Here is a 27,905-nt window from a genome sequence, read left to right as displayed (position 1 = left end):
CCCATAATTATGGATGTCTTTTTTTTTCCAACATAATACAAGGATTAAACATCTCATTAAATAATCTCATTGTTCCCTCATGGTAGGGGAGTGTCTCAGTTTCTCAGCACACAATCATATCAGGTGTCATATATGGCTTTCATGGTAGAGGGCTGAGAAATTGTGAGAATAGTGTGCAAAGAAATGAGCTACAGTGTTTCTACAAAGTGTCTAATAAAAAAAAAATGGCAAGCTATAATGTAGGAAATACAGGGTTTACCAGCATCATAAAATATGCATGACTGAGATGCCTATCTCCATACAGCGTCATTGTTGAGTCAGCAGTGAAGCCTGTGATGATTAAAGCTACACGATACTGCCCACCTCCTGACTCAAGTACAGCTCTGTCTACACTTCCTACCTTTCTTCCAGTCTCACTACACCGTCTAACAGTTCAGCTGAGCGAAAAAGGTAAGACACAAAACGTTTTTGTGTTTTGTCTGCTTGTTGAATGAACTCTTGTTAGAGAAATACCGCAGTACGCATGCACCTGTGTAGCAAAGTTAGCAGCACTACTGTAGACTTGGTAAACATGGACAAATCTCTGTTTATTCCTGCTTAAATTACTTCTTCCTTTCTTTCTTTCTTTGCCACATAGACACCTGACACTAAAAGCTTTCTAAATGTAGTTAATGTCAGGAAAAAAAACGAATATATAGCCTTTTCAGGTGACTAAACAAAACTATACTACTAATTCATCCCTGCTGAAAAAAAACAACAGAAACCATCATAGACTCTGTAATGGTTTTAATGGCTGTAATAGGAATTGTATTGGTTTTTAATGGAAACTGTAATGGTCCTTGTGGGTCTCTACTGGTAATCTGTTGCCTTCTATTGGTGGCATGTTAAGTCTAGCCATTACCACTAAGGACCGGTAATGGTAGTTGTTTAAAAACCATTAAAACAACCAATACTGGTCCAACCTTTACTGTTTTATATATATATATATATATATATATATATATATATATATATATATATATATATGTATATATATAAACCATTACTGGTCCTTAATGGTAATGGCTAGACTTAACATGCCACCAACAGAAGGCAACATTATATATATATATATATATATATATATATGTATATACACATATACATTTATATATATTTTACCCTTTTTACACCTGGCTAATTCAGTTCAGGAGTAAATAAAAGTTGATTTTTGTTTATTTTTCTTTTAGGGAATCCAAGCTAGTTAAGTAGCTGAACCCTATGTCCCTGCTGTAATGGGAATTACTGGTCCTATATATATATATATATATATAATGTTATCCACTTAATGTTATCCACTAACATGCCACCAATAGAAGTCGTCATTTTATGGCTAATTCAGTTTAGGAGTAAAGAAAAGTTGTTTTTTGTTAGTTTGTTTCTTTTTTTGTTTTTGTTTTTTTAGGGAATCCAAGCTAGTTATGTAGCTGAACCCTCTATCCCTTGGAAAAAGAAAAAAAAAAACAATAAAAACATCATGGAAATTCTAATGGTTTCCAGAAAAAATGCCATTAAAAAATACCATTAAAACCATTACCATTACTGGTCCTTTAATGGTGTTCACTATTCATAACTACCAGTAGAGACCAACGGGGACCATTAACAGTTTCCATTAAAACCAATACAATTCCCATTATAACCATTAAACCACTGCAAATTCTATGAGAGTTTCTATTGGTTTTTTTCAGCAGGGATGAACCAGTAGTTTAGTTTTGTTTAGTCACCTGAATGGGCTAGCTAGTTAAATTATAAACCTGAGAGTTATGTAATCCCATACAGTTAATATTAAACCTGCAAATAATATCCTGTGTTGCTGTGTGTGTGTGTGTTTGTGCATGTGTGTGTCACCAACTGATTTGTGTTTAGAACAGCTGAACAGGTTTAGCTAGCTAACCGCTAGTTTTTTTATGTACTCAGGTGACCAAACAACGTTATTGATCCTTCTACTGGCTTAAACAGAAAAGATGCGCAAGACTCCGTGGAACAGTCTGATCATTCTCCTAACATGTCTCATGAAGGTTGCAGAAATCCAAGGTGAGATCTGGTTATTTTTTTTTAGCACCCCACTGACATGAATTAGTAATTGGTGCTTCCCCCTTTCGTTTACTATAAACCTGAGTATAGTCATTTAAATGTCTTTAAAGATTTTCTTTCAGCTCACTTTCAATTTATAGACAGCTCTTCATGGTAGGTTTATATAACAACAGATATTACAAATATAAACATAAAAATATTATGTACAATTCACTAGTTTTTAAGAATATTTATAATTTATAGTACCACAGCTCTGTTGAAGTCTGTTAATCTGATTGGCTAGAAAGTGTTATGCTTGTTTTTTTTCTTGTTAACTTCGAGAGAGAGAGAGAGAGAGAGAGAGAGAGAGAGAGAGAGAGAAGAGAAGCAGGTTAAAGACTGACTATGTATATCTGTTACAATGTAAGTGAGAAAGGAACTTGTTTAACAGACAGTCCACAACATTAAATGTAACTATAAGTGGATAAAAAATATGTCTTGTTCTTTAATAAGTCAAAACATTGTAATTGTTGGAAAATTGCTGGTATAAGAGGAATGCAGTGCTTCTGGTTGTTCTGTTGGAGGAAAATAAAACTTTGAAGTGGTAAGAGTAACGGTACACCTCTGAGTGTTTTATTCTATACAAATCTGAGGTCATGGCTCACTTTGCATCGGGGATTGACACAGTTTCGGTTGATATTTCCATGCAGTGAATTGTCAATAGCTGACTTATTAACATGGGCAACGTTTTTGTCAAAGAGAGAAAGATAGAAAGAAAGATTTCTATGGCATTTGGGTTGGGTTCTCATATTTCTGACAAAACCTGCTTGAAATTGATGATACGGAACACATTCAACATTTCTTCTGAAATCTACCGTAATAGGGATAGTGCTGAATAAAGGTCTGTAATCTGTTAGCAAAGCAAACAGTTCGGTCCATCAACTTCCTTCTTTAAATGCCCTTCTTCAAGTAGGCTGCAAAAATCAGGTGTTCTGTTTAAGGCACCTCAGTAGGAAACAATAGGGTTTAATGTCTGTAAATATGATATCATATATTATATAATTTGTAAATATGAGATGCTGTCATGGATCAGCTTATTAGTCCTTTAATTGTGTAACAGGTGCATTTGTGTAAAGAAGCACCACAGGTCTTACCTGGATATCGTTATAGGTTTTTTTTTTTTAATGGTTATTACATAATTTCAACACAAGTACATCAACACAAGCATGTCAGATGTGCTTTTATTCCTTTCAGCTTGATAAATGTCTTTCAGTGATTTGTTTATATGAACTAAGGATTTGTTCAGGATTTTAACTTCTTTCACCTACATTTATGACTGAAGATTTAATTAAAGCTGACCTCAAGTTCTAACACATATAAAAAAAAAAAAAAAAAACGACATAGCACACTTCTACAACTGTCACTTCCTCAACTGTGTAGCGGACTCTTACTCAGCTTCACTGACTTTTTTTTATGCAACCTTGGCGAATAAGGGCCAGTGTGCCTAATGTCACATAACTATTCTTGGTATCAGGAAGTCAAAATTCTTGTCTCATGAATTTAATAGGGAGTTTCTCTTCCTTTTGTTGCAATAACAGCCTTGAATCTTCTGGACAGGATTTTCCTCAATAGGAACATTACTGTGGAATTTGATTCCACAATGGTTTGATTCAGTCACAAGAATATTACTGTCAGGTGAATATGTATGACTCACAATCACTCGCAATGTGCAACCTTGCCGTTGTGGACACGATTATTTACTCTATGAATGTTTTTCCCCAAAATGTCTTCAGAGGAGCTAAACGTAGATAGACTGAACACACAATGTCAAAAGATAAATTACACAAATGTTTGAACAAAAGGGTTAGAACATTTCTGATTACCATGTTTGGTAGTCGGCGATAACATGGGATGGACAAGTTTGCCCCATATAGTTTGCCCTTTGTGATATATTGTCGAGCTAGTGTTGAGATAGTGTCGATCTGTTGATTAATATTAGATTAGCTCACATCTAAAATCATAACCAGCCATCAAACTTAGCATTCTATCATTGACTTGTAAGAGAGCTACGTTCCAAGAGAAAGATTATGAAATACAAAATCCAACAGGGTTGAAGTGAAGGTTCTTTAGCAGGGTCCTTAACCCTTATCTGCTCAACAGTACTTCACTTTGGATAAATGTGTCTATCAAATGAATAAATGTAAATGTATTGGGATAATATGCTCCCACTGTTCCAAGAGTCCAATGACTTGACACCAGTCACAAATGGGTTCTACAATAGCTTTTTTATCCAGTGAGTATTTTCATAAAACACACTTCACTTGTGTCTCTTTTAAGTTCTGGAATGGCGCGTGTCCCATTGGTATATTGTGAAATGGCCAATTAGAGATTTTTCCCACGCTCTTTCTTCTGTGTTAATGCTATATTCCATTTTACTATATATACTATCTATATATACTATATTCTATTTTACCTTCTCAGCACAATGTGAGAGACCTAATGTTGGAGAAAACATGGTTATGATCGATGACTCGGGCCAGCAGACATTCCCAAATGGTTCCACTGTAACGTTCAAGTGTTCTACTGGTTATCAGCCTGTGGTTTCATCAGCTTCAAGGACAATCACCTGTGTTGGAACCAATTGGACCAACCTGGAGCTTACCTGCACAAGTAATTATCCTTATAGATATTTTCTCATTCCTCACAACTTCTCAAGTTTTCTTTCCGAATGTCTGTGTACCTGATTGTTTGATGTTTAGAGTTGAATTAAATAATTAATTTATATTGTTCTTCTTTTTCTAGTTTCATAGCTTATGAGTAACATAAAAGCCACATAAAACAAAACTTGCACATCACTTTTAAATGAACAAATGGCCTAAACCTAAACGAAAGGTGATAAATGATAAAATATAAATTATACATACGTATAAATGGTTGCAGATATTAATAGTGGAACTCACGTCTATACAGTATGACTGAGAATAAAGATCCCATCTAACAGTCGTAGTCATGTAATTATTCTATAAAATATAAGATAGGAATTTTTCTGTAGCATGACCATGTAAGAATTGTTGTGGTCAATCTTGTAATATTTGTTTACTTTTAGAAAAGTCCTGTGGAACTCTTTCTGAGCTTCCCAATGGGAAGTATACTTATCCAGATGGAATTCTGTTTGGTGCGACAGCCGTCGCACAATGTAATGAAGGGTAAAGTTATTCTAACCTTTTATTTTTTAAGTCTTTATGCACACACATATACACATGTAAATGCATAAAAGTCTATTGTAACATATAACACAATAAGATATTGTAAATATGTGTATTTAGAACCTGTCAATTGTGTATTTGTAGATATCTGCTTGTTGGAGGAAAAACTAGAAATTGTCGTGACAGTGGATGGGATGGGAGAGATCCTGTGTGTGAAGGTAATGAAAGATTTCCTTTTATAAAACTGTAAAGAAAAAAATATTACAAACTGTTTGAAACAGCACGTTTTAACAAATCGTCTTTTTTCTTTTTAGCGGTGAAATGTTTACCACCTCCCACTATACAGAATGGAACGTTTGATCCCGTGCAAGAATCTTATAATTATAATGAAGCAGTCACATACTCTTGTAGTGTAGGTTTCACTCTTATTGGAGAAGAAACAATAACCTGTTCTGATAATGGAACCTTTCATCCTTCTCCTCCTCAGTGTTTGGGTGAGTTACGCTGGAGGTTTTTGTTCTCAGTTAAGAATCAGTATTTTCCCTGAAACCTGTTATTTGATATTTTTATAATTCATGTTCCTGTTTTGCTTTTGCAGTGGTAGTGTGTGAGACACCTAACATTACGAATGCAGTTAGAGTTGAAGGAAAATCACCACCCTACGGATATAAAAATTTTGTCCGATACCAATGTAATGAAGGGTACATGATGAATGGAACTGGTTACCTGGTCTGTGAAGTCAATGGATGGAATCCACCTCCCCCTGAGTGCATCTGTAAGATTAATAAGTGTTTTATAACCTTGAGATTCCGACTTGTCAATGACAGGGTTACTCTGTGGTCAAAACTATGTGATTGTAAACTTATATTGTATACAGTCCCCTTTTGTTGCCGAACTGATGGTGATGGTATGCATTACCAAAAAGTTTGATTCTGGTCTCATCTGAACACAACACACAGTGTGAATTGTAGTTTTAATGATGCATGGTGAAGTTCAGGCACTGCATTTAGTGAGATGTTCTCAGGAAAGGCTTCTTTCTTGCAACACTTCCAGTCAGCTTGTTATGACAGTGGTGTAACAGTTGAGTTTAAAACTTGTCAAGTATGGCAATCAGCTAAACCATGCAATTCTGAAACTGTGGGATCTTTCTTCTTCCCCTCCATCACCATGCTTTCCACTGTGTGCTTATGGTTCCAATTTCTGACAAGTTTCCCACTGTTTCAGACATCAGCTTTTTTTTTGTTATGGCCCTAATCGTGCTTAAAGGATAATGCTTTATGAGCTCTGCATCAATTGCAATTCAATCTTACGAATGCGTCAGCCAGTGTGTGTCTTTACAATTGTATCATTCTTCAACTTTCTTACAGTTTTGCAAACAGAATTGACATGCACAAAAGACGCTAGTTAGAAAGGCTTGTGCGTGTTGCAGGCAGGCATGTTATGTCCCATAATCTTTATGCTGTGCTTCTTTTTCTTCTAGCTAATCGAATTCCAGTTCCACCCACCACATCTCCACCATCAGATGGTAAGTGATACATTGTTCTTTCCTGAAATTAGTAGTGTCAGAGCTAACTGATGGGCGGATTTGTTATCTTTTTGTACATTGTTAAATCTTCAAAAGGAATTTTTTTTAAAAAAGTGTCCAAACACAGACTCATAATTAATATATTCCTAAATTTCTTTTGCAGTATGTTTTGAAATTAAAGCTATTTCTTGTTAACTTCCTAGAGACTGGACTCATTTTGATTGAGTAGCTTTTCATAAATAGGAAAAGCTTCATGTCCATAAAGCTCACATCTAATATCACAACCAGCCATCAGTTAGCATTCTGTCTTTCACTTGTAAGAGGGATAAACTGTAAGAGAAAGATTATAAATGATCCAACAAACACGGTTGACGTGAAGGTTCTTTAGCAAGGTCCTTAACCCTTATCTGCTCAACAGTACTTCACTTTGGATAAAAATATCTATCAAATGAGTAAATGTAAATGTATTCGGATAATATGCTCCCACTGTTCCAAGAGTCCAGTGACTTTACACCAGTCTCACCAATGTTTGGTTTGCACAAATGAGTTCCACAACAGCTTTGGAATATAATGAATATTTTAAACTAAACACACTACACGTGCCTCTTTTAATGTAGTCACAAGTTCCATAATGGCGCGTGTCCCATTGGTATATTGTGAAATGGCCAATTAGAGATTTTTCCCACGCTGTTTCATCAGTGTTAATGCTATATTCCATTTTACTATATATACTATATTCTATTTTACCTTCTCAGCACAATGTGAGAGACCTAACGTTGGGGAAAACATGGTTATGATCGATGACTCGGGCCAGCAGACATTCCCAAATGGTTCCACTGTAACGTTCAAGTGTTCTACTGGTTATCAGCCTGTGGTTTCATCAGCTTCAAGGACAATCACCTGTGTTGGAACCAATTGGACCAACCTGGAGCTTACTTGCACAAGTAATTATCCTTATAGATATTTTCTCATTCCTCACAACTTCTCAAGTTTTCTTTCCGAATGTCTGTGTACCTGAATTTTTTTTGTCATTTACTTCTTTGATGTTTAGAGTTGAATTAAATAATTCATTTATTTGTGTTTGCTTCTTTGTTCCGGTTTTATTTCTTGGGTAATGGAATTACAAATGCATAGCTTATGAGTAACATAAAAACCACGTAATACAAAACTTGCACATCACTTTTAAATGGACAAATAGCCTAAACCAAAACAAAAAGGTAATAAGTGATAAAATTTACATGTAAATTATACATACGTATAAATGGTTGCAGACATTAATAGTGGAACTCACGTCTATACAGTATGACTGAGAATAAAGATCCCATCTAACAGTTGTAATCATGTAATTATTCTATAAAATATAAATATAGGAATTTTTCTGTAGCATGACCATGTAAGAATTGTTGTGGTCAATCTTGTAATATTTGTTTACTTTTAGAAAAGTCCTGTGGAACTCTTTCTGATCTTCCCAATGGGAAGTATACTTATCCAGATGGAATTCTGTTTGGTGCGACAGCCGTCGCACAATGTAATGAAGGGTAAAGTTATTCTAACCTTTTGTTTTTTAAGTCTTTATGCACACCCATATACACATGTAAATGCATAAAAGTCTACATATTGTAAATATGTGTATTTAGAACCTATCAATTGTGTATTTGTAGATATCTGCTTGTTGGAGGAAAAACTAGAAATTGTCGTGACAATGGATGGGATGGGAGAGATCCTGTGTGTGAAGGTAATGAAAGATTTCCTTTTATAAAACTGTAAAGAAAAAAAATATTACAAACTGTTTGAAACAGCACGTTTTAACAAATCGTCTTTTTTCTTTTTAGCGGTGAAATGTTTACCACCTCCCACTATACAGAATGGAACGTTTGATCCCGTGCAAGAATCTTATAATTATAATGAAGCAGTCACATACTCTTGTAGTGTAGGTTTCACTCTTATTGGAGAAGAAACAATAACCTGTTCTGATAATGGAACCTTTCATCCTTCTCCTCCTCAGTGTTTGGGTGAGTTACGCTGGAGGTTTTTGTTCTCAGTTAAGAATCAGTATTTTCCCTGAAACCTGTTATTTGATATTTTTTATAATTCATGTTCCTGTTTTGCTTTTGCAGTGGTAGTGTGTGAGACACCTAACATTACGAACGCAGTTAGAGTTGAAGGAAAACCACCACCCTACGGATATAAAAATTTTGTCCGATACCAATGTAATGAAGGGTACATGATGAATGGAACTGGTTACCTGGTCTGTGAAGTCAATGGATGGAATCCACCTCCCCCTGAGTGCATCTGTAAGATTAATAAGTGTTTTATAACCTTGAGATTCCGACTTGTCAATGACAGGGTTACTCTGTGGTCAAAACTATGTGATTGTAAACATTTCATAAATGGGATCTTCATGTCCATAATGAATTTGTGCATAGGTTGCACTTATAGTAAAAATGGAATAATCTCAACACAAACAATAGTTTTACATGTAACGTTTTCGAACCAGTTTTCTTCTTGTTTACTCAAGCTAGACAGCTGTAGCAGTTAGTCATAACTGGTGACTGATTTCTGGGGAAGTGCTTCTATTACTGCTGTAATAAAAATACAGCAAGTTATACTTACTTTACGACCATTGAAATTATATAGTTTCATGTATTCTGTATGAACATACTGTTAAATGTGTTCCATGCAATCATAAATTTTATCATTGCAAGCTAGAGTAAGGATTTTGTTGGCATATATATAATTAAAGCCTGTGCCTGGTAAGATACTAATAGCTGTCACTACACCCTGACAAGTCTTAGTGAGACATTGATAATATGTAATGCCACAACATTTATGTTTTGAGAGTTATATAGTTGTATGATGGAGTGTAACACTGCTGTACTGTGGCCAGTTTTTTGCAGTTGGTCATGTAAAAAGCCTCTTCTTGTTGTTGTTCTTTCGGCTGCTCTCGTTAGGGGCTGCCACACCGGATCGTTGGTCCGCATGTTTGATTTGGCACAGGTTTTACGCCGGATGCCCTTCGTAAAAAGCCTCTTGTCCTTGTCTTAATTTTTCCTCAATAACAGCACTGGGTATCTGAAATGTTTAACAAGATTGGCAACACTTGTAGAGGAATCTTGGTCCACTCCTCCATACGGGGTATTTTAAGGTCTTTTACAGTGGGGAAAATAAATTTTTGATCCCTTGCTGATTTTGTACGTTTGCCCACTCACAAAGAAATTAAGGGTCTATAATTTTTATGATAGGTTTATTTTAACAGATAGAGACAGAATATCAACCAAAAATTGAGAAAAAACACATGAAACAAATGTTATAAATTGAGTTGCATTTCAGTAAGTAAAATAAGTATTTGATCCCTTACCAACCAACAATAATTCTGGCTCCCACAGACTGGTTATGTGCTCATGTAGTACACAGATTAGTCCTGTCAGTTTAAGAAAGTGCTCCTAATGACAACGTTATGTGTATAAAAGACACCTGTCCACAGAACCTCTATCTTCCATTCAAACCTCACCACCACCTTGGGCAAGACCAACCATTTCTGTGTGGATTTGGAAGTATGCTTAACTCATCATCTTGCCAAAAGCAACCAGGTTATAGGTTGAAATGTCCTGATACTTGCCATTAATCTTCACAAGAGCCCCTGATCTACCAGCCACAAAATAGCTCCAAAGTGCCTGTACCTCCAAAGCTGTCAGACTGGCCCTCTTCAAAACAGTCAGGGTTAAATTCGACCGTCCCGTACACCACTCTCGGGAGGCAGACAAATTTGGCTATGCTTCCGAGGCCCATGGTTCCCATGGCAACCAGGAGCTACGCCCACTGGCGGGCTCGGCCAGTGAGCCAGGACAACAAAAACCTCAGCCACTGCTTCTCTTCGGGCTTGGGGACTCAAAATATATTTGGCACTGCAGCAGGTTTACTTGCCATTAATCTGATCCGCCAGCCACAAAATAGCTCCAAAGCGTCACTGATCGACCTCTATATTGTATACAGTCCCCTTTTGTTGCCGAACTGATGGTGACGGTATGCATTACCAAAAAGTTTGATTCTGGTCTCATCTGAACACAACACACAGTGTGAATTGTAGTTTTAATGATGCATGGTGAAGTTCAGGCACTGCATTTAGTGAGATGTTCTCAGGAAAGGCTTCTTTCTTGCAACACTTCCAGTCAGCTTGTTATGACAGTGGTGTAACAGTTGAGTTTAAAACTTGTCAAGTACGGCAATCAGCTAAACCATGCAATTCTGAAACTGTGGGATCTTTTTTCTTCCCCTCCATCACCATGCTTTCCACTTTGTGCTTATGGTTCCAATTTCTGACAAGTTTCCCACTGTTTCAGACATCAGCTTTTTTTTTTTGTTATGGCCCTAATCGTGCTTAAAGGATAATGCTTTATGAGCTCTGCATCAATTGCAATTCAATCTTACGAATGCGTCAGCCAGTGTGTGTCTTTACAATTGTATAATTCTTCAACTTTCTTACAGTTCTGCAAACAGAATTGACATGCACAAAAGACGCTAGTTAGAAAGGCTTGTGCGTGTTGCAGGCAGGCATGTTATGTCCCATAATCTTTATGCTGTGCTTCTTTTTCTTCTAGCTAATCGAATTCCAGTTCCACCCACCACATCTCCACCATCAGATGGTAAGTGATACATTGTTCTTTCCTGAAATTAGTAGTGTCAGAGCTAACTGATGGGCGGATTTGTTATCTTTTTGTACATTGTTAAATCTTCAAAAGGAATTTTTTTTTAAAAAAGTGTCCAAACACAGACTCATAATTAATATATGTCTAAATTTGTTTTGCAAGATGTTTTGAAATTAAAGCTATTTCTTGTTAACGTCGTAGAGACTGGACTCATTTTGATTGCGTAACTGTTTATTATTCACAGGCAACCGTGTGAAGCCCAGTGTATTAATAATAGCTGTTGCTGTATCCATTGTTGTCCTTCTAGGTAAGTGTATAGTCACTCAGCATTTGTATGATTTCTCCTGGAAAATTAAAGCTGTTGTCTTAATTTATTTAAACAGTCACTATAGAAGATTTATTATTACCAAACCACTTAGTGAAACGTATTTGTCATATATGAATACATGACATGATCAGGAACAATAAAGTGTAATTGTAAGGTTGACCACAAACCTGTAGCATTTATTGTTGTCAAAATATAAAAATGCTTCAGCCTAGAACAACAACGAAATGATAAAAGCAAGATTTAATTGATTGCCCTTGTTAGCTCCAATGCATTGAAATATTGGGAACTGCTGTTCTTGAATTGTACATGTGGAACTACATTTTTGTTGTAGGTCAAGAAGCATTTTAACTCACGAATAAGAGCTGTGAGATGGATCGATACATAGCTAGACACATGGATAGACAGATACATAGACAGAAAGGCCAAAAGTACCCGAAAATGTCACCCAATAAGAAAATGAGAACAATAATACAAATATATTATCCAAATATATATATAAAGCTTTTTATAGACCTAGTTTGAAATTAGCATCAAATGTACTTAAATGTGCATCTGTACTGGCCATAGGAGTATTGAAATTATTAATGGCATGAGTTAAAAATGCTGAATGACTGCCTTTTATAGGTGAACCCGGAAAGTCCTGTGTCCTAAAGGCTTAAAATGTAAAGTTAAGCTTAAACTCTAACTGCTACAAAGTGCTGACACTGGAGACTCCATCCAAAAATGCTACAATAAAGTCTCCTCACAGAAAACATTTTTAGTCCATTTATGTCAACTATCCACCATGAAAGTCCCAGTATTAGAAGCGCATTAATGTTAACCTCTGATTTGTCTTGAGACTGGAACTACTGTGAACTGCTGTTATAGAAACTTAACAAGACCTTCTGACCAATCAGATTCGAGAATTCAACAGCACTGCAGTATAACACATTTTAACAAATATAACACATTTAACAAACTTGTTAAACTTTTGAGAGTAAATGTTGGTAAAACCTGGACAGGCTTCGCCAAAACAAATAAGTAAGCAAATATTTCATGTCGAGGATAATCCGTATCAGAATATCTCTAAGGGTGGAGTGAGTTGCCTGCGATATATTTGCATCTATGAAAATTTTTCTACATTCACGCACACAAAGATGACGCTTGGTCTGTATAACACTTCTGTTTGTCTCTGGTGCCAGTAACTGGAATGTAACCTGTTTAATGGTACTGATTTACATCACTTCCTAGAAGCATGCATGTTAACATCTTGCTTTTTAAAAGGTCACTTTTTTTTCTAGGACCAAAGAACTTTCATTCTGGCTGATGCCAACCAGTTTTGATAAGATGAGGAACTCTTATACAAGTGATATCCATCAATCTCAGCGGCATCTCTGCATCTCTATCTGTGCTTTTCAGGAAAGTTGTTTAGACTAGTTTTTCCTGATTTTCACAAATTAGGAATGAATTTGCACTTTGTTTTAGATTTTCTTAAGCTGTCATAATCTTGTCCTTGTTGAGCGTCCAAACAAATCTGAACTGTAGTCACTAATTTATAAAGATAGGAGGTACGAGTGTGTTTTAAGTTATTTATTATTTGTGATCATCAAATTTAGTGTTTCTGCTTTTCACATTTTTGACTGCACAAGTGTAAGTGAATACGGACATTATAGCCCTGCCAGAGTCACTGCCTTTTGTAAAATAATCGGTACAGAAATCAACAGCCAATGCAGAGGAAAAAGTATTTAAAAGGTCACCTTAGAAGTGGTTATTTAATGGAGCACCAAAATGATTTTTTTTTAAAACTTTGATTAGTGTGTATTTACATTTTAAATGTTGTATAAATAGACTAGGAATTAGGTGTGTTTCTACCAGTTGGACTTAAACAAATGAACAAAAACTGCCATCCTGCTTTTCTTATAATTAGCTAATGTGCATAAAAGTGCTTAGAATGGAAGAATGTCATTGCGTTTCTCTGTTGTATTTTAACGTTTGGAAATCTAAATCTAAATGTTCGAAATTAATTGAGTCTTGGATTGCTATACAATCCAATATCAAGCCATGGTATCTAATTTCAATCAAAGTACAGTAGTGCAAGATTTGTTTCAAATTGCTTACTATTATTAGAACATTATACACTTGTACACTAAATGGCCAAAAGTATGTGGACACCTGACCATGTGGACTATATGAGCTTGTTGGACATCCAATTCTAAAACCATGAGCATTAATATGGAGTTAGCATTAATATGGGTGTGGCTGAAACACCTCAACTCAGTAATTAGGAGGGGTGTCCACATACTTTTGGCCATATAGGGAACTTTGGCTCTGGAAAGTCCACCCCTTTGTCCCACAACGCACCTGAGAACTAACTAGATTGCAAATCTGACCAAAAGAAATCAAAATGGGAGTTGGGATTTTGGTCATTTTCCATATAGTTTCTACAAAGTCTTAGGAAGATCTTTGCATATTTGTATGGTATAGAATCAAGTGCCTTAGTGTAATATAAAAAGGATCGATTATGACCCCTTTCTGGCATGGCTCTGTGGCTGTATATGTTTTTATGTTTTATACTATTTATGACTACTGGTACATTTGTTCCTTAATGTAATATTAAGTTATACCAATAGCACAATATTTTGAATAAAGATACTCCAAGTTCTCAATTCTTGTTTATATGAAGTGTGTATGTATATATATATAATAAAATCTACGTTTGCATTAAATATACATTTTTGCAATGATTATGGTATGAATTGGTTATTCCAAATCTTTCCAGGTGTGTTATAATAATGTTGTGGATTTTTTTATTCAGATAACGTTTTAATACTTAGAAAGACATGTCCTATCATCTATGTTCGAGTCTCTAAGGTCTGCTCCTCCCTTACTGTATTTTTTATATTTGCAACGTTGTACTACCTACCTTCTTCTGGCTAGAAACAATGGCAAAAACCACAATTTCAGAAAAAGTCTAAAAAGGTCATAAAATGCAAAGCTGTTCCAGTGTTTCAAAGTGACTTACAGAGTCTGACAAGACCTTTCGAACATGACATTGTCAAATAAGTTGATCTTCCCAGAATTATGAAACACAGTCAATACATTTTTGTCAACAGATTTAGCATTTTGATCTGTAAAAATGACTGCTGTAGAAGTAATATACTTAGAGCATACACTGGTTACAGTTCCTAGTACCTAGATTTTTGTAGGGTATTTGCATCTTGACTGAAACGCTACCAGCTTGCACAAAACATAAATGACATTCATTCATGTGTGGTACATCTAATTTGCATATGTGGTACAGTTGGAGTTTCAGCCAACCAAATGGCGATACTGTAGCTTATCCCATTCCATTTCATTCTCATTCTAGGCTTTAAAACGGTTCTCATGAGTGCCATTTTTGTGCACACTTACTTCTACCCTTTGGTGAAGCCCTCATGATGTGGACTCCGTAGTGGTTTCTGATCCAAAACCCCTTGCAACTGTTTGTGAGGACCAGTCATAGTGGACAGGTTTGTCGAGAGCAAGGCAAGGTAGATGCAGCAATGCTAAAGCCAGCGAGGCTGAAAAATATATGAAATAAAGTTAGATAAAGTCCTAAAGTGTCTTTCAAAACAGTTTATTCTGGAAAAAAATAATTCAAGATTCTGCCACAGTATATCATTTAAATTTGTCAATGTGATCTTATGCACATTGTATTTTGGTGAAGGGATTCGTGAAATATATTTGTCTCCGGAAGGAAGACTGGCTGTCGCATTGCGAAAAAATATTTATTTCAATATTTAATTTTTTAAAAAATTATTTCTAATTCTTTCCTGCTCGGAGCTTGTAGAAACAACGTGCAGCATTTGAGCGAGTAATGACTACATTAATAATACTACAGAATTGTTGGTGTGAACTGGAGGTGTGCACTGAGACCAATGACTGTATACTGTATATGAGTGGACGACATGGTGCCATTCACTCGCACTGAGCGTTTTTGAAGCCTTTTTTGGAACTCAATGGGAATTGCCATCTTCCAAAAATTGGAATCTGTGCAGTCGATACAGCCAGACAGGCAGTGGGTCTACCTCTTACCCTCCCATATTATTGATGGACAATTGTACATATGTGCGAACACTATTACCTAAATTGAAACTTAAGATGGCGCATCAGCTAACTCCAAGTGGCAAATACAACATTATTGATTAATATGTAAAATGCTAAATTGTAGTCATATAATTTTTGTAGGTATATTGAATTTTGTTGTTAGGAAAAGATTTCAGGACGTTGAGTCATGACCGACTGAGCTACCATTTGCTAAGGCGTGAAAAGGAGTGACTGGCTAAACTTACAAGAGATATTTCAAGTGTTTGCTAAGGTCATATAGTAAATCTTAGATTATTATGAAATTGAGCTAGTGTTAGATATCCCCATATGAAAAACTCTCCGCTGAGAACAGATAGAACAGTTCACAGCAGAACAAGGCATGGCTTTGCTACAGAACTGTCAAGAACTTCAGGTCCATGTTGGAAAGTGTGTGCACAATCATGAGATGTCCAAACCTGTCACCTCATGAACCACACGCTATTATTTATCGTCAAATCACTCTTATAAAATACAAACACATTTATCATAGGGAAAAATATTGGGGGATATATCAAGGTTTCTGAACTTGTAAAAATGACAAAAACACCATTCCGGAAAATAATTTGTGGAGCTGGAACTTAAAATGAAATTTTGCCATCTGTCCCATTCACTAACATGGGAATGGGTGGGGATAAAGATTGTACTGCAGTCAGCCACTAGAGAAACAATTTGGCTTCCCATTTTACTTCCTGTTACATGTCCACTCTTATGCACAGTCATTGAATGGGACCCAAGAGAGCCAACAAAAAACGTCACAGGAGCAGACGTATCTTCTTTAACGCAGGTGAGAGCAAAGAAAGGACACATCACAGCTTCAGTAAGTGCTTTAACCAGGTTAGGGTCAGAGTTGTTTAAACGACTGATTTTCTTTGTATTTTGGGAAACAGATCCAGTAAAGTGTGTCAGGAAATATCACAGGCAGGTGCAAATAAAGAGAACTGTGGGAGTAGATGGAACTGGGAAGACATTTTGTAGAAGCAGGCAGGCTTGGCCAGAATTTTTTCACGAGCTGGTGGGTCAAAGTCAAAGCAAGTCATCTGAAATGCAGATTTCAAGGGATTGGCAAATACAGGGCATTATCCGATTCTTTTGTTTGCATCTTTCTGAACACAGTCGACAGTAGTGGCCTATATATACTAAAAATCGTTCAGGTGTGCATTAAGTCGATCGCGACAGACCAGTCGATCACATGACAACCACTGGTCGATCTTCTTAATAGGTCAATGTAGAACCCTGGTGTGTGAGAGTGTGGAGGAAGACTCGGGAGACAGGCGACATTTTTTGCTGAGTTCCGGGCTTGCGTTTATTCAGTCTTTTTCTTCTTTTTCAGCACACTTTCAAATACTCAACAAGCCCACAAAGAGACACAAATAATTGAACAAACCCACAAAGAGAAACAAATAATTGGACTGGTGATAATAAGATACAGGTGAGAATCATCACATGTTACCTGCTGGTTCGACCCGCCTCCTCTCCATCCACCGCTGACGCTCGGCCACGCCCCCGATGCTGTATATTACTCTTGCGATTTCTTTGAATGAAAATTGATTGCATAACATTATTTGAAATAAAATCAAATGTCACAAAATAATTTCTCAAACTCCATTTTAGAGTTATGTAGAATGTGCATATTCTACATGGTGGATCTTACCATAAAAATAATATGAAAAAGTAGATCTCTTGTCATGGAAGTGTGAGCACTCCTGGTCTGAGACGCATTGTACGTGTTTGTGTGTTTTGACCCTTTCGGCTTTCCATAGCACTTCCTCCTACAAACAACAGTTACGTAACGCGCGTTCAAGTGCTCCTGGGAAGTCGTATTTACCAGTTGGGAAGTCGTAATTACGGCCTCAGGTTCGTTCAAGTCACTTTTTATTCGGAGCAAAATAGCGGTGTACCTTCTCTTAATTAACTACAAAAAAATACATAAAGTTTTTTAACTCTATTGCTAGAAAATGAAGAACAAACAATGCGCAGCAGGTGTGTTTTGCTCTTTTTATGATTTTAATCAATTTATGAAGCCACTGTAAACTTTATCGTTACATATTATATCGTAACTGTATAATGCTATCGTATTCTGTGCAGGCAATTAGCTTGTTTTATTGTAAATAAAAATCTCTGACAAAGACAAGGCACTGCTAAATACTCATTAATGCTACTTAATACTAACTAATTTACCCTCAACTACAGACGTCGCATCCACTGATTCCGCCATGTTTCCTTACTGAAACAACACCCCAACTCGGAAACTCAGAGCTCAAACAACATCCCGAGTTTCCCCACTCGTAATTACGACTTTGTGGTGGCGTTCATGGGCGTTCAACTCGGAAACACAACCTTTCCCACATGACTTGAACGCACCATCAGCCACGCCTAAAAAACAAAACAAAACAAAAAACAAACCAAAACAAAAAAAATTAAGTATAAACTACAGGTAAATGAACACAAAAACGAGTTTACGCTAAACACATGAGCTCATGGGCTTTAACCAGCTGTTTATTTACTGTAAATGGAGTCATCACGGAAGCTTGGCTCGCTTTCAGTGGGTGAAGCCGCGGGTTCGCAGGGGTGTGACCACACTTCCCGTCATTCCCGCAGAAAATAGTGCTAAGTAACAGGATGTCCTTAGCGTAACAGATTCAGAAGCGCTGTTCAGGCTCTCAACTGGAAGGTGAGATTTATTTTTGTGTGTTAATAGTAAATTAATTCCTCTGTGCAAAAGCTAAAGTAGCTAGCTTAACATTAATACTCGCTTCAAGCTTTTCTGTTGCCATTTTGGTTTCTTTGAGCTGCGTTATCTCCGCTAATGTTTAGCTAACACGCACATTTCGGACAGCTCCTGTTTAAATAAACTAAATGACATTTCTTTAAACTGTCTAGCACGTTAGCTAGCGCTAGGTATCCTGGTACATAACATTAACGTTATTTTTTTATTATAGTTAGTTAGAAGACGGATCCGGAAACGAATCTGCGACAGGTTTATCTCCGCTACTTGAACGTTAGCTTGTAATGACGGTAAATTTATTATTAAGACCGTATAAAGCTAGCTTAAATGATTAAAAAAAGATACAACTCACTCAGAATTTAGGTTAACCGTTTCTTTTTTTGTTTGCTTAAAAATGAAACAAGTCGCTTAAATTCGTTTTTAAAGACCTTTTTTAGTTCAAAACAAATTACCACCGTTAGCAAAGCTAGATAGCTAAACTAACTGGTTTGGAGCCAGTATCAAAAAAGACAACACTTTTTCAAAATGAGTTGAAGTGAGTTTTTTTTTCCCTTTCAGTAAGCAAACAAAATGGCTGACTAGCTGATTAGCTATTTTGTTTTAAGCGAGTGCTTTTTTTCAGTAAGGAAACAGATATAACCTAGTTAGCAAGCTATCTAGTTAACTCGGATTTTTTTCCCCTCAACTAGGCAACTATACAATATTACTGCACTGTATTGCAGCTTTGAATTGAAGAAGTCGGAGTGAAAATAAGATTAACGAGTAAAACGATGTGGGCGACACCGAGCTACAGTCTGATCATCCTTCTCATATGTCTCACAAAGGTTGTGGAAATCCGAGGTACAGTCTGATTGAATTCATTTTTCGTCATTCATAGCTTGTTATTCTATATGCTTAGAGATTGTATTTATCCCACTTTTCACTTTTTTTAAAGGTGCAATAGTTGATTAAAAAATCCTACTAGTATAAATATTCTGGAAGATGATAAAAATGAATTGATGATATAAGCTCAAGTGTATTATGTGCCAGAGTTTTTCAGGGGAAAGTAGCTAATTAACGCACAGGAAGCTGAAGTCACCAGATGATGTCATGGAGTTATCTGAACCACGCTGATGATATATAAAATCAGTTCACACCAGGGGTGTATCCTGGTCTGGGCATTCAGGGCTGTAGACATGAAGATTTTTTCTTTAGCCCTGTATAATTCTCGGTTTGTCACTACATAAGTGATCGTCAGTAAAAGAAGACAGCGGTGGTGTAATTTTATATCTTCAGTGAACGGAGTGTTGTATTTTTGTATCTTCAGTGAAAGGAGGCAAAACCAATCAGACAGTGTTTCCTGGAAAATACGTGGAAATACTCGTGTCTTATTGGCTGACAGATCTCAATTCTGTCAAACGCTAGCTCACACAGTCAGTTAGGGTGAGGGGAAAATGGATATACACTAAGGCTACACGATACTGAAGAAAAATGTGATGTGGTAACTCGTTAAATAATGCGATATGCGATACAATAATGCCATAAGTGGGTAAAATCAATTTAAATTATATTTATATATTTAAAAACTGAAAATGACATACCCAACATACATGTTTCATGTTCTTTTGAGGAAAAGAAAGCATTCTCTGCTATCTGCATCGCCCTAAAACGTTGACGTTTTGTAACTTTTTGAAGTATTAAAATCATTCAAGCCCTTGCGATTTGTACATTTGCGGTATTTCGATAATTTCAATATATTGTGCAGGCATAATATACGTCTTTTTTTTTTCTCAAACCAGTAAAGGTGTTGAAACTGAAACACTAACATCCTCTCATGCTGAGCTAGGAAAACAAGTGTAAATGTCTATATGAGTTCCAAGTTACGTGAACATAAGGATAGCTAACGTACTTTGCATGGCACTGTAGCTAGCTAAACCTTCACAATGATAGCTTAGTTATTCCTGCGCTTGGCTAGCCACACAAGCCTAGTCTCGTGTTAGATAGCCAAAAAGTTTTTTCTAGTCTGGTACTAGGTATCTGATATGATGCTGGTTTGAGACATTCGAGTGGCTGCATTATCCATGTGCAGATTATATGGTGAATCAAATCCCAACCCTTCCTTCCTTCCCCAATTTTGACATTTTTAAGCAATTAGTCCTCACATGCAAAAAAAAAAAAATGCATGGAAACAGTCTATTTAGAAGTATGTTTCTAAAAGTGTTTTGATGGAGAAGAATCTGGGCTCAGCCCCGGATGATAAACAGTCTAGCTAACTGGTTCACACAAAGAAGGAAGATTTTCTGAATGAATAAAATAATCTAATTTCAAAAAGAAGCAATGTCATTGAGTATTTGGGATGTAGACACAACAGAACTGGTTGTGGAAGGACTATCCCGCTTTTGTTACCTGTAAATATATCCATGAAGAGCAACGAGGCGTTCAGTTGAGAAGTGATTGGGAGCATAGGCTCATGTAAGCGCAGCTCAGTCACACTTTACATGCTGGTGGTGAGTTGACCGATCCCCCTCTCTCAATTCATAACCAGAAACTGTGGCGTGAACTTGAGAGCCGTATTGAGTGCAGGACAGTGGCTAAAGTCTGCTCTAAAAGGCTCTTTAAATAAATAAAAATAACGTCACTAAAGGGGTCTAAAAGTTTGCCAAATCTAGCGCAGAGTTGCTATACTGATGACATGGTCAGTCTTTTCATAGACACTCCTCACAGTACCCCTTGACTCTGCCCCATCTTAGTCTGTTTGGAAAATACATCACGGCAAAATCTGGTAAGCGCACAAAAACTTAATGCCAAGAAACGTAGTGAAAGTACAGCAGTACAAGTAGGAGGAGTAACATCAGAACAGAATTTCTATAAATACCTATACAATAGAAACAATAAAATAGATGTGTGCGTATGTACATATGCTAGAGTTCATGTATGTAAATGCAATCTGTATGAAGCGTTCACGTTTTCGTGGCTGGCTTTACACAAACGAATCAAGTAGCTAGATGGATGTATATAATGCTTTTGATGAGCCACCTTCATAGAAATGTATGTAATGCTAACTCACTCCTGTACAGCTATCAATGCTAATTATCTAACAGTGGTAGTGATGGCCAGCTGAAAAACCATGGGCGCTCATTACAAAGAAAAACAGTTGAAGGCACTGTGAGGTGGGTTCAAGGAGTAAATTGAAAAAAGAAAAAGAAAAAATTACCTTCTCCACCCACTTAAAATTTAGAGCTCCAGTCTTGACTAATCTTGACTAGTGCACCTTTAAATCTTTGTTGATGATGAAGCTTCTGGTATAAACATTTAATTTTGATGGTTATAAAATGGAGATCATGATTTTTTTTATTATTATTATTATTGTTACTATCTTCCTAGATACTGTAATGCACCATTGTAATATGGAATTACTCTTTGCATATTTATCCTGATTTGTTTCAACTGTGCTAATATTGTATTAATATCACATTCATTTATCTGTTATCTTCTCAGCACAATGTGAGAGACCCCTTGGTGGGGAAAACATGGTTCTCACTGATGAATCAGGCAAAAACACTTTCCCTGAGGGATCCAGTTTAACATTCAGATGTTCCACTGGTTATCAGCCTGATCAGTCAGGAGGTTCCAGGTCCATCACCTGCACTGGACAACAGTGGAGCAAACTAGGACTTCAGTGCAAAAGTAATTCTCCTTATAGACATTTTCTTATTCCGGCTTTTTTACAGAATATCCATGTATCTGTATTGTTGGTGTTTTTAAACATTGTTTATTTTTGTCTTGTCAATCGCGCAAAGCAAGAATATTAAGACATTATTATATTTTTAGAAAAGTCCTGTGGAAGTCCGGGGGCGTTGACCCATGGAAGGTATTTAACTCCAGATGGAATTCTGTTTGGTGCAATAACCACTGCAGAGTGTGACGAAGGGTTAGTAAAGCTGTGGTCTTTTCCTCTACTTAGTCTTTAGCCTTTGTTTAAATTTATACATGCACAAAACATGGTTGTGTACATTGTATTGTATGATTCATCTCTGTTTGTAGATATTTGCTTGTTGGACCTAAAACTAGAAGTTGTCTAGATAATGGTTGGGATCAGAGAGCCGCAGTGTGTGAAGGTAATGAATTTTATGGTCATTTTGTGTTAATTTGGAGCAGATTTGTTTGAAGCAACTTAACATGTCCTTTTCTTTTTAGCGGTGAAATGTTTACCACCTCCCACTATACAGAATGGAAATTTCGATCCCAGTAAAGACTCCTATGATTATAATGAAGCAGTCACATACTCTTGTACTGGAGATTACACTCTTATTGGAAAAGAAACAATAACCTGTTTGGCGGATGGAACCTTTCAACAGCCTCTTCCTCAGTGTTTGGGTGAGTTATGTACAATTACCTGTAAACATATAAACATTAGGTCCCCAGTGATATTTAGGTTCCACAGATTTTTTTTGGACGTTGTTGGAAGTAATGCTTATGAAGGACTGATATAATGTCGGATGATGTGTTTTTGACCATATATATATTATTTCATTTGATAATACCGGTTATCAGAATGTTTTGATCATTGAAATTATAAGTGGTGGTTATCATATTGTTTACTTGCTAATAACGGGGTTTTCTTATGCCTTTATGTTTATAAATTTTAAATAGGATTATTAACATATATTGTGTCTTCCTTAGAAATGTTCACAAATTGTCCCTTTAAATGTTCACAGCTTTTGTATTATTGTATTATGTTTTTTTTGGAGTTATAAACACATTTGTTTTCCTGTTCTAAAATTCACAACAGGGCAAACCACCCTTTTATCATTTCTATTTCTGTCTGCACTCTTTTTACAGTAATCAGGTGTGATGGACCTAGAATTGATAATGCAGTAAGAATTGAAGGCAAAGCACCACCATACAAATATAAAGACATTGTCCGGTACCGGTGTAATGACGGCTACAGAATGATTGGGTTGGCCTTCCTGACCTGTGAAGTAAACGAATGGAACCCTTCTCCTCCAGTGTGCACTGGTATTGAACCATGTTTTTAAATGCTTGACATCACTATGAATCACACACTTTTAACAAAAAGGAATTGTAGTTATTATTTTGTTAAAAGACAAATTATTAACTGTCTTGTTCTAAAGAACAATAAGGTAGGAAATGAGCCCCAAAAGCAATTTTTTTTTTTTAACTGAAGAGGCCATAGTTGTGGTGGCTGTTTATCTGAAAACACTCTCATATTGTCATCAGATATTTATCTAACATTTTAACACCACAGTGGTCAACACGTCAAGTGGTGCTATGTTTTAAAAGGTTAAACATATCCTAGCCTGCTACCGTTAATCTCTCTCTCTTATTTTTTTTATATTATATATATATATATATATATATATATATATATATATATATAATTAGAAAATCCTTTGGGTGCAGTGCATAAAATCATGTAGATACAGCTCAAGAGCTTAAGTTAATGTTCACATCAAACATCAGAATGAAGAAAAAGTGTGATCTGACCATGGCTTGAATGTTGGTATCATGAGGGCTGGTTTGAGTATTTCAAAGAAGTCTCTCATCTCCTGGAAATTTCACACAAAACAGTCTCTAGAGTTTGTACACAGAACGGTGCAAAAAAAAAAAAAGAAAAGAAAACACTGGTTTACTAACAACCAGACGGCCAAGGAAAACAACAGCAGTTGATGACAAACATTGTGAAAAAAACCCAAAAACAACAGGCAGTGACATCAACAACCTCCCCAGGGCAGGGATGAAAGTATCACAATCCACTGTTGAAAGAAGACTTTGAGACCAGAAATAAAGAGACCATACCATAAGATGCAATCCACTCATCAGCAGAAAGAATCGGAAGGCAAGATTGGAATTCACAAAGAAAGATGAGCCACAAAACTACTGGAACCAAGATTAACCTCCACCGAAGTGATGGAAAGGCCAAAGTGTGGAAAAAGAAAGGATCTGCTCATGATCCAAAACATATGACCTCATTGGTCAAGCAAGGTGGAAGCAATATCATGACTTGGGCTTGCATGGCTGCTTCTGGAACAGGCTCACTAATCTTTACTGATGCTGTAACTCATGAAGGTAGCAGCAGAATGAATTCAGAAGTCTACAGAAACATTCCGTCTTCAGAGAAATGCATCCTATCTAATTGGGAAGAACATCAGATGCAGCAAGACAATGACCTAAATCACATTACCAACACAACAGTGGACTTCATCTTGGGGGGAAAAAAGTGGAAGGTTTTACATTGGCCAAGGCAATCATCAGCTCTTAACCCAGCTGAGCATGCATTTCACCTCCTGAAGAGGAGACTGAAGACAGAAACCCCCTTACTTTCAGACAGTCTGTTCCTATACTTTTGCCCACCTAAAATTTGAGTGGCAAAGGTGCCATGTTCTAAGTTGTCAAACACATCTAGATGTAAATATCAGGAATTGGAAGCTGAAATTCTGATCTGTTATCTTATATTTATCGTTTTGATCTCAAACCCAAATGTCTTTAATGTATATCAAAAACAAAAGAATAGACATATCATGATGTATAGCTGAGTATGATATTTTTTTTTTCCCCCCCGTCTTTTTTTTTTTTTTTTTTTTAAATATAGCTGAAATAGGTCCGAACCCAGATCCGAACCCAGATCCAAAACCAGGTCCAAACCCAGATCCGAACCCAGATCCAAACCCAGGTGAAGGAGGTAAAACGGGTAAGTTGTATTTTCCAAATGAACCAATTCTAATAATGATACTCATTGCTTAGGGATTTATTAAATGTGGAAGAGTTGTCCATAGTCTTTTTTTTAACGCGTCAGTAGATGCACAGTCTAAATAGAAAAGCTGTGCCTATATTATGGTTGATTGTATACAGTTTTGCCATGTTTAAAGCACACTTTAAAAACTTGAACAGCGTCTTTGTGTTTTACTAGCTACCACTGAGCTAGACTGCTAACCTGCTTTAGTGTTCATGAATGTAGATGATAAATAGATTTTCCCCCTGAACAGGTTGCAAGTAATCAGACTTGTTTGTTGAAGTAATACCCTGTAATATTTTTTTATTCACAGACCACAGTCGTAACATTGGAATTGGGATTGGGGTTGGGATCTTGGTCGGTAAGTGTACACTGACTGAACGGCTGTGTTTGCACCTGGAAAATAAATATATTTTTATAAAATAAAATAAAATATAGATTGTTTTTGGTAAACAGTCATGACATACAGACACTGTGTGATGATATTCAAATATAATATCAGGATTAGGGTTAAGACATAACCCTTTGGGGGTTTAAGTAAGACGATTTTAAGCATCTATGAACTATTTACAGTATCAGTACTGTCTGGATGCTGTTTCAAGCAAAGGAAAAAAAATGGGGTTAATGAAGTTAGCGATGATATATTATGTAAAGAATTAAACACGCAATGGGGCATGCTGTTAGAGGACAGTATTCAGCAATGAGGTGGTGTGCAGCGGCCTAAAGCAACATGGCGTTACGATTACCACTCCAGAGTTGACTGTTTTCTATAACAGCTTGCCCCGAAGTGTTATTCCTCTTATGTAACACAGCAATTTGCACATTGGTGTTAGAGAATTTATTGTTTTGGAATAAAAATACTGTGTTCTATATAGTCTATAGAACACAGTATTTTTATTCCAAAACAATAAAATGTACAGTATTTAAACAGTCTGTAGTATATTTGTATTGTTTTCCATTTTAAATGATGTCATGTTAAATTGACCTTTCAGCACTGATAGCTGGAATCGGAGTGTGTTATGCGAAGAAACGGTAAGTGTAACACCATTTTCTTTACAGTGTATGAACACATTATTGTCCAAAACTTTGAAGTTTTTTTTTTTTTCTTCACCCAAAAGCTAATGCAGTTTGTCCATGTTCACAGCTTGCAGCTTATTTTAACAAGAATATCTTATGTTTATTTGCATGTCATCTTTTTCTCATGCTAATGTGCTCCACACAGATTCAGTAACTGCTGTTGGTTTTCTGCAGTTGAGTCAGATGTTATGGTCATACACATTTTTTATATATCTCTAAAAATAAATAAATAAAAATAAATTTATTATATTATATACACACATTTTTATATATACACACACACACACACACACACACACAGTATACAACAGATGTGAATACATCCCTGTGCATTATCGTATGTCAAATGATTTAAAATTGTATCTCCCTACAGTAATTGCATTACTTCTAAGTTAATTACTTAGTTAGTTTAGTTTAGATAAGATAACTTAGTTAGTTTAGATTTACTATAATAAAAATACAGGCCCCACAGTAGGAATTCAATGCAACAAAAGTCAGTACACCTTTCATTACTGAGATTCAGATCTTTTAATTTTTCAGTACTTCAAATGTCTATCGTTATTTTTGATGACAATCCTCCTCGGCATGGAGGATACCAGCATTGCACAAATGTTCTGCCATTCTTCACAGACAATTTTTTTAAGCTGCTGTTTGCTGGAGAGGTAGTGTTGCTCTTACCTTTCTCTTTAAAATACCCCAGAGGTGTTCTGTTGGATTCAAGTTGAGCAACTTTCACTTTTTTTTCTTCTTTAGAAACTCTTGTGTTATTTTTGGCAGTGTGTTTTGGATTGTTATCATGCTGGACTACTCCTGTTCTGCCAAGCTTCTGGAGACTGGGTGCCATCTTCATGTTCAAGCAGTCAGGCTAATTGGAAATCACAGGTGTACTCAGTTTTGTTTCAATGATCACAGGTTTTCTAGCTTGTGGGTCAGTGATCACAGGTGTATTCACTTTTGTTGCATTGAGTTTCTGTTTTGGGGCCTGTATTTTCAATATAGTCTCTCTAAAGTATTTGTTTTTGATTGTAAGGAAGTACTCTACTTGTCAGCTTAAAAATAATGCCGTTATTGAGAAGTGATACAGTTTTGAATCACTTGACTTTTAAGTGATCTTGCACGGGGTGTACTCACTTCTGCTGTGTGTGTATGTGTGTGTTTATATGTATATAATATAAGATTTTGTTAAAATTTTTTTGTGAAATTCACTGAAGTTGCTCTTAAATATCAGATAAATAGGATGAGTTTTAACAGGCCAATGCTGGACTTTTGGCTTTCAGCACTGGTTGGGGAAAGGTGCCCACTAGAAATGAAGGGGGCGCGTAACACCGTCACTGTCCTGGTAAGAATATCAGATTGTCTCATATTAGATGAAATTGCTTAAATCGTTAGAGCAGTGGTCTGAGAGGAACTTTATTTATAGTAGAAATGAAGGGGGAACCTCATTCTTTATAAACTTAGACATTGCAAAATCAAATACAGATCAATTACAAAAATTCAAATACAAAAGCA

At 36.3% G+C, this 27,905-nt stretch overlaps 1 protein-coding gene across 1 annotated transcript; it reads left to right on the top strand.

Annotated features, from left to right (window-relative positions):
- Positions 1-323: 323 nt before the first annotated feature.
- Positions 324-27,667, top strand: LOC113530330 (C4b-binding protein alpha chain). The gene is made up of 25 exons (XM_053240710.1): positions 324-450; positions 1,957-2,073; positions 4,534-4,722; positions 5,159-5,258; positions 5,403-5,476; positions 5,573-5,752; positions 5,857-6,033; positions 6,739-6,783; positions 7,539-7,727; positions 8,222-8,321; positions 8,445-8,518; positions 8,616-8,795; positions 8,901-9,077; positions 11,382-11,426; positions 11,674-11,736; positions 19,313-19,426; positions 22,064-22,252; positions 22,397-22,496; positions 22,610-22,683; positions 22,763-22,942; positions 23,408-23,584; positions 25,179-25,277; positions 25,633-25,680; positions 26,312-26,351; positions 26,542-27,667. The coding sequence occupies exons 2-25, from the start codon at positions 2,004-2,006 to the stop codon at positions 26,627-26,629; spliced, it is 2,772 nt and encodes a 923-aa protein (XP_053096685.1). The 5' UTR covers positions 324-450; positions 1,957-2,003; the 3' UTR covers positions 26,630-27,667.
- Positions 27,668-27,905: the final 238 nt, after the last annotated feature.

Source organism: Pangasianodon hypophthalmus, chromosome 16, assembly GCF_027358585.1.
Source record: "Pangasianodon hypophthalmus isolate fPanHyp1 chromosome 16, fPanHyp1.pri, whole genome shotgun sequence".
Taxonomy (NCBI): Eukaryota; Metazoa; Chordata; class Actinopteri; order Siluriformes; family Pangasiidae; genus Pangasianodon; species Pangasianodon hypophthalmus.
The sequence above is the reverse complement of the archived record's forward strand: the minus strand, read 5'-3'. Positions and strand labels throughout refer to the sequence as shown.

What these genes read in the sequence shown, in the direction of transcription:
- LOC113530330 (XM_053240710.1), top strand. Translation starts at nt 2,004, where the DNA reads ATGCGCAAGACTCCGTGGAACAGTCTGATCATTCTCCTAACATGTCTC. An exon ending in GAGAGATCCTGTGTGTGAAG is followed by an intron (nt 5,477 to 5,572) that starts GTAATGAAAGAT and finishes TTTTCTTTTTAG; the next exon opens with CGGTGAAATGTTTACCACCT. An exon ending in ACTAGGACTTCAGTGCAAAA is followed by an intron (nt 22,253 to 22,396) that starts GTAATTCTCCTT and finishes TTATATTTTTAG; the next exon opens with AAAAGTCCTGTGGAAGTCCG.